Here is a 9,416-nt window from a genome sequence, read left to right as displayed (position 1 = left end):
TCTGTGCAATGAGCGAAGTCTAATTTACACAAATAAAAAAAAAAAAAAAAAAAAAAAAAAAAAAAAAAAAACAGAATAGAAGACGAAACGACCAAGAGAACACACAGATGAACGCACAGGATCGAACGGGTACTCGATGCATGGACTGACTGACTGGCTGGTTGTGAACGGGGACGGAGGGAGGATACAGCATCCCCACGCTCTCTACCTCTCGGTTCTGTGCCTCGGGAATCTGCATCTTTGGGGCAAGATGATACCCGTTTTCCCTTTCCGCCCCGTTTCCTGCATTGTAGTGGTGGTATCATACATATGAGATAATGTACCTACTGTACCATTCGCATGAGATAATCACCTTCGCTACAGACCCTACCAAACTGCGAACCAAACCCATTCCAGATGGTAGGGGCATGTGGGATCTGAAGGGTGGCAGAAGCGAATGTTTTTACCCAGGAGGGTATTGACTCTCAGGCACACACCTACTATATACATCTGCACGCGAAGGTGCGATTCAGTCTTCTGTGCACAGTACTTCTTCAGTGCTGGCTGTACAATCAAGAGTGAAATGATATAGTATGATTTTCTCTAAAATCGTTTCAACTCGTACGCACACTCGCCTCCGCAATCAGTGAATACTAACGCCTAGGCCTGCGTAAAAGTACAGTATGTCCTGACAAGCAGGGGTTGGTTCTATTTTGGTTCTCATTCAATTTACGTCCACGTTCAGCTTCCCCGAATTCTTTTTTTTCTGGATCCCCCGATGCAGTCTAATCAGAGGATATTTTTTTACCATATCAAATCCAATCGAAGCCAGGCCCAGAGATTCCGAATGTTCGACAGACAGTTCAATCGAGTAATTTGGGTTGGGCTTGTTTGATTTTGAGTGAAATCGTGCACTGCACAGTTGGGGTTCCCTGTACGATGAATTTCCACTCATGATTGAAAAGACCATCATCAATCAATCAATTGAACCAATCCGCCCCGCGTTCAAATACAGGTTCGAGGACCCCGATTGAACCTGGCTAATCCTAATTTCTTTTGGTGCTGATCTAATTCCACGGCACATCCCTCTTGTCCAAGTTCTTCTTGGCCTGCTCGATCTGACCCATGAGTTCTCTGTACGCGTCCTCGGTGTCGTTGAATCGCAAGACACCCAGCCCCAATCGGCCCAATAGATACGCGCCCAGCGAGATGATGGCCCAGAAGGGCAGGACGGGGATGATTTCCACTTGGATCTTGGTCGGGAGAATCGATGGGATTGGCGAGTCTTCGGTCAATAGGGGGAGAGCGAGGAGGAGGTAAGCCTGTGTGAGAAGAGAAACATGGTTAGATTAGAGTACATGACTAAGTCGGGTTTGATGTGGAATCGCGGTTCATGAAGGTAAGATCCTGAGAGACCCAGCTTGCTTGCTTGCCTCATTGAGGACTGCGCAGCTGGCTTGCTTGCTGGTTGGCTCGCACCGCTCAAGAACTCGGGTCACAGGTGCTAGGAGGAGAGAGGTGCGAGCCCGTGCTTCCACGGTTGCGACCTATGTTAGGAAGAAGGGAGCGTCCTTACCGATGTAACTAGCAGGGCAAGTGATATGGTTTGCGCTGCGCGACCCATGGTTGCGGTTGTCAATGGAATGAGAGGAGGGTCTATTATGGTGTGCCGGGAACTATGAAAGTGTCCGTAGTAGCTGTCAGGTTCCTGTTGTGTAGCTCTATTGTCGTTTTGGTTTCTCTGCTAAATAGAGCAGGGACCGGTGTCTTCGTTGTGGAGTTGAGTTTCAAGATCAGTGTCTGTATAGACGTGTTCACATCCAAACTGGAGCGGCACATGAATTGTCCGCCAATAATCATGAATTGGAGGAAAAGGGGTGCACGTCCCGGCGCGTCTGTGTCCTCCGCCGGACTCAGCTGCATCTCAGCCTTGTCGCTGACTAAACGAACAAAGGGGAAGTATTGAGGCCTCAAGTGCAGCTCTCATTATGAATCTCGTCGCTTCTGATACTGGTACTATTCACTCTAGGAATCAAGCATAACCTGTTTCTAATATTGGTGTTCCAGGACTTAACACGCCCCTACTGATACCCCAGTGCCCTGCTTGTCCTGACTATCAACGGCTTACTTGTCTTCATGAACTAGGTACTACTGGTATAAACAGGTCACTGTGACCGCGCCCGCTCTTACTACAGCATGTACCCAGGCGTTGGATGAAATCCTCCTATTTCTTTATGTCCTTCAGTCGATTGTCGCGCACGTTTTATCAAGGACATATACACGGTACTCACTCTGTTTGATTGTGGCGCCTGCCACTGAAGCAATCCACACATGGAGTCCACATCGACATCAAGTCAGGCAGAAGCCTGCCTAAAACTCAGCAATGAACTCGCCGAGCATCCTCCGTCGGGCCCAGAGTTCAACACTCAGCATGAGAAGGCCATCTCGAGCCTAAAGAAGGCAGCAGAGGATTTGAGTGACTCAAAAGCAGAAGTCAAGCAGGCAATGAGGGTCTTGACTGAGTATTTCCACGCGGTCTCTGGTCCAGGACCAAGTGCCTCTCATCCTCATCCCCCGCTTAGCACTCTCCTTGCCAAAGCTACCCGCGAAGACCCAATCTGGCGCCCACGGTTTGGTCTGCTTGAGAGATCGGACTCGCAAGAGAATTATCTTCAATCAACCGGAGGTGCTGCGCCTGATTCCATCCTCGAAGTTGCAAGACGTATCATCGCCCGTCCATGGCACGAGTCCGAGTCAAGCCGAGAGTTCGACCGAGAGCAAATTCGGTCTGCCCTTCGGATTATCGCCAACTGCTGTGCCGACAATAACGTCAATCGCAGTGTCATCGTTCGCCGCAACGGCATTGAAGCATTGATGGACATGCTGAGAGAGAAACGAGAATGTGACCTGGTCATCCCCACTTTGTACAACGTCTGCGTCGATTATGATGAAGCCGCAGTCGACAGCAAAGGTAACCCATTGCGTCTGCCGCAGCAGTCGAGCACAAGCAATGGTCAAGAAGCCGGACCTCCAGCAGTCAACGCTGCAGAGCAAAAACTTGGCATGGCTTGGGACGTATCCCGCAATCTCACGTCGGTCGAGACCTTGCTTGGGGCACGTGAGCTTGCGCAGAACTGCTTGGCTACACTGGCCGACTTGGTGGAAATGGCCAGCCGTGTGGCTTTACATGGCATGCATTATCTTGTCCATGGCCCCACTGGAGATGACACGGTCGAGATACAACATCCGAGCGGTCGAAGACTGATTCAGTCACTTTTGAGTGAGGGTGCTGACCTTGCCACATTCCCCGAATGCCGTGTTTCGATCTGCCAGGCAATCATGAACATTTTGTCGCAGCCAGGCTGTTTTGAGGCCCTGATTGACATCGACGGAGCAATCTGGAAGCTCGTTCATCTGCCATACGGATCTGACCAGGACCAGAAGGAAGTGGAAAACGATGATGAAAATGAGGACGAAGAACTTTTACAACCATACAGGAACGCCATTCTCAAGTTCGTTTATGGCATCTCCGCGTTGGATGCGTATGCAGACAAATTTGATCCCGAGTCTTCTCTGATACGCGACTGCATCCAATCTCTTGACCAACACAAATATAAGGCCGAGATATCACAATCAGGTGGGCCCACTGCGTTCCTTGATACCATGCCATGTGCACCTATCTGTGTCTTGCTAGCCAACAGCATAACGACCGCCAACCGTGCTGCACGCATTGCGAAATCGAGTCGGTTAGCATCCAACATAAAGACACTGGTCGCCAGTTCGGACGATCTAGAAGTTCTTCTCCCCGCCGTTGACCTCAGCGTCAGGCTCGCGATATGCCGCGAAGGACAAGACGCACTACACGACGCTGGCATGATGTCCGTTATGCATAAACTAGTCAAGCCTCGGAGCCAGACCGACGCAGTGGGCCTCGAAATCCAACGCAAGGCCGTAACACTGATCAGGCTAATGATCAAAGGGCGGCCAGAGTATCTGGGCGATCTCGGTCCCGAACCTGGTGGACGGTTGTCGACCAACAATGACACAGCAGACCGTCAGTCCAGCGCTGCTTCCGATCCCATCCTGGCCCCTGTGATGTCCCTATTCAAGAATACTGACGACGCAAGCACAAAGACCGAGATTGGACGGCTTTCGATTGAGCTTGTCAGACAGAGTTTCCAGCGACCGGCCCGGTCGTCAACTGATTCGTCGGTGCGAACTTCTAAGCCGCTTGCCACTATGGATGGAGAAGCAAAGCTACTGATGTTGCTGTCTGGACGCTCTGCTACACATGGTGCTACCCTCGACCGGGATATTTTCCCCACGCCCGTGGATGCTATGGGGTATATCATCACCTCCCTGACCCGACCGTCTTCCACCACTCCACAAACATCCCAGCAACAGCAATTGCTGACCACTACGCCATCTTTGTCTAATGCCAGCATTGGCGTCGCCGCGCCGACCACTAGTGGTAGTCCGTCCGGCGAAATCTATGCCGCCGAAGGAGAAGCCTGGTTCGGACTCGCCCTCTTAGCCCGTCTCGAAACCGATGCCGCAAAGCCAGCGATCCTGGCAACGCTGGCCCGCAACGACGGAGAGTTGCTGAAGCGGTTGCGCCTTATCATTACTCGAGGTTCTTGGGCCTCGCTTGAGGACATGTCTGACACGCCAGACACGAAAAGTGATAACGACGAATATGATGACGATGAGGATAACGGTTCGATACCCCATAATCAGAATAGAGGGAGGCTGCCGCCGCCTGATGCTCGCTACCAGAATGCAAAATCGCTTGTTATGTTGTTGCTAAGGCGCAGGTACGAGACGCAGCCGGCACCACAGCTTCAGGCGCTCACTAGCAGAACTACTACTGATGTGTTGGCTGCTTCGGATGGGTCACCGAGCCATGCCGCCGTGCTTGAAGAACTTAGAGCTCTTGCCCTGGAGATGGGATTTGGTCTGGACGAGTTGGAATAGGAAACGGCATTAACACTATATTAACTTACCATTAACTCGTTTTAGATACAGTATCTATAGAACAGAGTTTCGAATCGATTACGAACTGGTTTCGATTCGAGTTAGCGTGCTTGAATCGGTAATGAAATCAAAGTTTTAAGCCGTATTAGGAACGGTTCGAGCTGTAGAAGAATCGATTTCGAGGCTCGAATTGGTATTAATACGATACTATAAAGGCTATAGTAAGGTAGATCAATACCGCGTCAACACTGTACCGATACAGTTTCGAAACCGTTTAGAGAATCGAATACGTATCCGATACGGTTCTACCACAATTCGAACCCGGTTCGAAACCGATTCGAATACGATTCGGAATCGGTTCGAGACTAGTTTGGAACCGTTTACGGGTTTAAGTATATTAAGACCGTATCCGCTCTATTTACTTAATTCGCATATATCGTTAGTTCGCGTATATCGCTAGTTCGCGTATATCGCTAGTTCGCGTATATCGCTAGTTCGCGTATATCGCTAGTTCGCGTATATCGCTAGTTCGCGTATATCTACTATATACGTCGTACCTTCCTAATTATTATCTAACTACGCGACTTCTACGTCTCTACCTTCTATGTGCTATATAGGTATATAGTATTAAGCGGCCTATTTATCTTCCTACTACGTCGAGCGTCCTGTCGAGCGTCCTGTCGAGCGTCCCCTCGAACGCACTGTCGAACGTACTGTCGAGCGTCCCCTCGAACGCACTATCGAACGCACTATCGAACGTACTGTCGAGCGTTCCGTCGAACGTACTATTAATCGTCCTACTACGCGTATATCTACTCGAGCGTCCCGTCGAGCGCACTATCGGACGTACTGTCGAACGTACGGTCGAACGCACGGTCGAACGCACTATCGAACGCGCTGTCGAACGCGCTATCGACGTCCTGCTACGCGTACACCTACTCGAGCGTCCCCTCGAACGCACTATTAAAGGTGCTGTTGAACGTACAGTTAGGCGTGCAGTTAGGCGTGTAGTTGGGCGTGTAGTTGGGCGTATAGTTAGGCGTACAGTTAGGCGTATAGTTGGGCGTACAGTTGGGCGTATAGTTGAGCGTCTAGCGGTGTAGTTGGGCGTGTAGTTAAGCGTAGACCTTTTTAAATATAGTAGTTCTACTAGTAGTAAATATAAAAATAGTTATAGAATCGATTTATAGCCGTATTAAGGCTCTAAATTATATTCGAGGCTCTAAACCGTATATAGTATTCGAGGCTTAATACCGTATTAATCTAAATCGGTTCTAATACGGCTCTAAACGTTAATTTTATTACTAATTTAAGCACGCTAACTCGAATCGAAACCGGTTCGGAACCGTAGTAAAACTATATCCGATACGGCTCTAATACGGTTCTACTACGGTTTCAAACCGTATCGGATACCGTATTAAAACCGTGTTAATACGATGTTAATACGGTATTAATACGGTGTTGATCTACTCTATTACGGCCTATATAGTATTCGCGCTTAAAACCGATTCTAATACAATTCGGAATCGGTTCGAAACCGGTTCGGAATCGTTTATAGAGTTAAGCGTATTAAGGCTGTATCGACTCTATTTACTTAGATCTTAGGTTTCTATTATATCTACTAGTTCGCGTATATCTACTAGTTCGAGTAATATCTACTATATACGTACCTTCTTAATTATTATCTAACTACGCTACTTCTACGCGTACACCTCCTCGAGCGTTCTATTAATCTTCCTACTACGCGTATTCCTGCTACGGGTATACCTACTTCTAGGGTCCTATCGGGTATCCTATTAAGCGTCCTGTCCTATCGAGTATTCTATTAAGCGTCCTATCGAACGCACCGTCGAACGCAATATCGAACGTACTATTAAACGCACTATCGATCGTCCTACTACGCGTAGACCTACTTAAGCGTCCCGTCGAACATAAGCGTATAGTTGAGCGTATAGTTTAGGGTATAGTTAAGCGTATATATAGTAGTTAAACGTACTACTAAGCGAGCGTATAGTTAGGCGTATAGCTAAGCGTAGACCTTTTCGATTATAGTTCTACTAAAGTACTATACTTAGTATAGTATATACTAGTAGTAAATATAGAAACCGTATTAAGACTCTAAGCCCTATTAAGACTCTAAATCGTATATAGTATTTAAGGCTCTCGAGATTAAGATTCAATACCGTGTTAATACGGTATTAAATCTCGAAATCGATTCTACTACAGTTTAACACCGGTTCTAATACGGTTCTAAATATTAATTTTATTACTAATTTAAGCACGCCGATATAGATCAAAGCCGGTTTAGAACAATAGTGAAACCGTATCTAATACGGCTCTAATACGGCTCCGATATAGTTCTACTAAAGTTCGAAACTATATCGAATACTATATTAAAACCGTATTAATATAGTATTAATACGGTATTAATACTATATTAATCTAGTCTACTATAGCCTATATAGTACTATAATAGTAAAAAATAGAGTACTCGAACTCTACTAGAAGTACCATAGAGACTATAGTACTTTAGATTAATACTATATTAATATTATATTAATACGGTTTCTATACTATTTCGATATAGTATCTAATATAGTTTCGAACTAGGGTAAAACCGGTTCTACTACGGCTTTACTACGAATCCGAATCGGTTCTAAACCGATTTCGATCCGAGTCGGCGTACTTAAATCGGTAATAAAATTAATATTTATAACCGTATTAGAACCGGTTAGGAATCGCTTTTAAGGTTTAATACGGTATTATTACGGTATTAAGCCTCTAGATACGGTTTAGAGTATAGTATCGATATAGTTTCTATTACGTTTACTACTAGTACTAGTAGAATAATATAGTATTAGCCTTCTATAGAGGCTTAATCTAGGACCGATCTAGGATTAGACCTAGTTTAGAAATAGGATCTAAACTAGATCTAAACTAGGTCTAAACTAGAACTAATCCTAGATCGGAGGCTTAATCTATTAATTTTCTTAGATCCGGATCGAATCTAGAATATATATTAAGCTACTAGTAGAAAAAAAAGAGTATTCGAATCCTACTAGGGGTACCCTTTTTTACTAGTTTAAGAATATCGTTAGAATTTTTCTTTTTTATATTTCTAGGCAATAGCTACTTTATTACTACTTCGCTATAGTATTCTATAATGTATATACTAGTATATACCCTTCTATAAAGGATTAATTCTATATCGTTCCTTTATTAACGCTAAATTAACCCTACTTCGATCCTACTCCGATCCTACTTAAGGATCACTATAGGATTACTTATAGGCTAAATAATATATCGAAAATCACGATAGGATTATAATAGGATTAGTATAGAGATCTATAGAGATTACTATAGACTATTTTAAATAGCTTATCGAGAATTACTTATTAACTTAATTAAAATTTTAAATTTTTATATTACGTAATATTTATAGATTATAGAAAGAAGTCTTAAGAATACTACTATAAATATAATATATAGTATCGTAGCCTAGTACCTACTCCCCCCCCCTTAAAATCGATATAGTATTAATACCGTATTAATACGGTTTCGAAACCGTTCAGAAAATCGAATATATATCTAATATAGTTCTACTATAGCTCAAAACCGGCTCGAAACCGATTCGAATACGATTCGGAATCGGTTCGAAACTAGTTCGAAACCGGTTCGGAACTGTTTACGGGTTTAAGTGTATTAAGACTGTATTAATTCTATTTACTTAGATCCTAAGATTCGATTATATCTACTAGTTCGTGTATATCTACTAGTTTGTATATATCTACTAGTTCGTGTATATCTACTACTATATAGGCTGTAGTAGAGGAGATTAATACGGTGTTAACACCGTATCAACACCGTATCAACACGGTTTTAATACGGTATCCGATACGGTTTGAAACCGTAGTAGAACCGTATTAGAGCCGTATCGGATACGGTTTCACTACGGTTCTAAACCGGTTTCGATCCGAGTTAGCGTGCTTAAATCGGTGATAAAATCAACGTTTGGAGCCGTATTGGAACCGGTTCGGAATCGATTTCGAGGCTTAATACCGTATTGATACGGTGTTGATACGGTATTGAGCCTCGAATACTATATACGGTTTGGAGCCTCGAATATAGTTTGGAGCCTCGATACGGCTATAACTATTTTTACATTTACTACTAGTAGAACTACTATATTTGAAAAGGTCTACGCTCAACTGTACGCCCAACTGCACGCCCAACTACACGCTTAACTGCACGCTCAGCTGCACGCCCAACTGCACGCCCAACTGTACGCCTAACTGCACGTTCAACAGTACCTTTAATAGTGCGTTCGAGGGGACGCTCGAGTAGGTGTACGCGTAGCAGGACGTTCGACAGTACGTTCGATAGTGCGTTCGACAGTGCGTCCGACAGTGCGTCCGACAGTACGTCCGATAGTGCGCTCGACGGGACGCTCGACAGTAGACAGT

The 9,416-nt window shown here is 45.2% G+C and overlaps 2 protein-coding genes across 2 annotated transcripts; one reads left to right on the top strand and one right to left on the bottom strand.

Annotated features, from left to right (window-relative positions):
• Nucleotides 1-1,046: 1,046 nt before the first annotated feature.
• HMPREF1120_01140 (uncharacterized protein) lies at nucleotides 1,047-1,603 on the bottom strand (the record flags this gene model as incomplete). Its single annotated transcript, XM_009155151.1, has 2 exons — nucleotides 1,047-1,301; nucleotides 1,556-1,603. The coding sequence occupies 2 exons, from the start codon at nucleotides 1,601-1,603 to the stop codon at nucleotides 1,047-1,049; spliced, it is 303 nt and encodes a 100-aa protein (XP_009153399.1).
• Nucleotides 1,604-1,973: 370 nt separating this feature from the next.
• Nucleotides 1,974-5,098, top strand: HMPREF1120_01139 (uncharacterized protein). Its single transcript, XM_009155150.1, has one exon. It carries the CDS (start codon nucleotides 2,311-2,313, stop codon nucleotides 4,951-4,953), a length of 2,643 nt encoding a protein of 880 aa, XP_009153398.1. The 5' UTR covers nucleotides 1,974-2,310; the 3' UTR covers nucleotides 4,954-5,098.
• Nucleotides 5,099-9,416: the final 4,318 nt, after the last annotated feature.

Source organism: Exophiala dermatitidis (assembly GCF_000230625.1).
Source record: "Exophiala dermatitidis NIH/UT8656 unplaced genomic scaffold supercont1.1, whole genome shotgun sequence".
Classification (NCBI taxonomy): domain Eukaryota; kingdom Fungi; phylum Ascomycota; class Eurotiomycetes; order Chaetothyriales; family Herpotrichiellaceae; genus Exophiala; species Exophiala dermatitidis.
Note: the sequence above shows the minus strand (reverse complement) of the source record. Positions and strands in the feature narration are given on the sequence as shown.

Coding starts and splice junctions, on each gene's coding strand:
- HMPREF1120_01139 (XM_009155150.1), top strand. CDS start 2,311: ATGGAGTCCACATCGACATCAAGTCAGGCAGAAGCCTGCCTAAAACTC.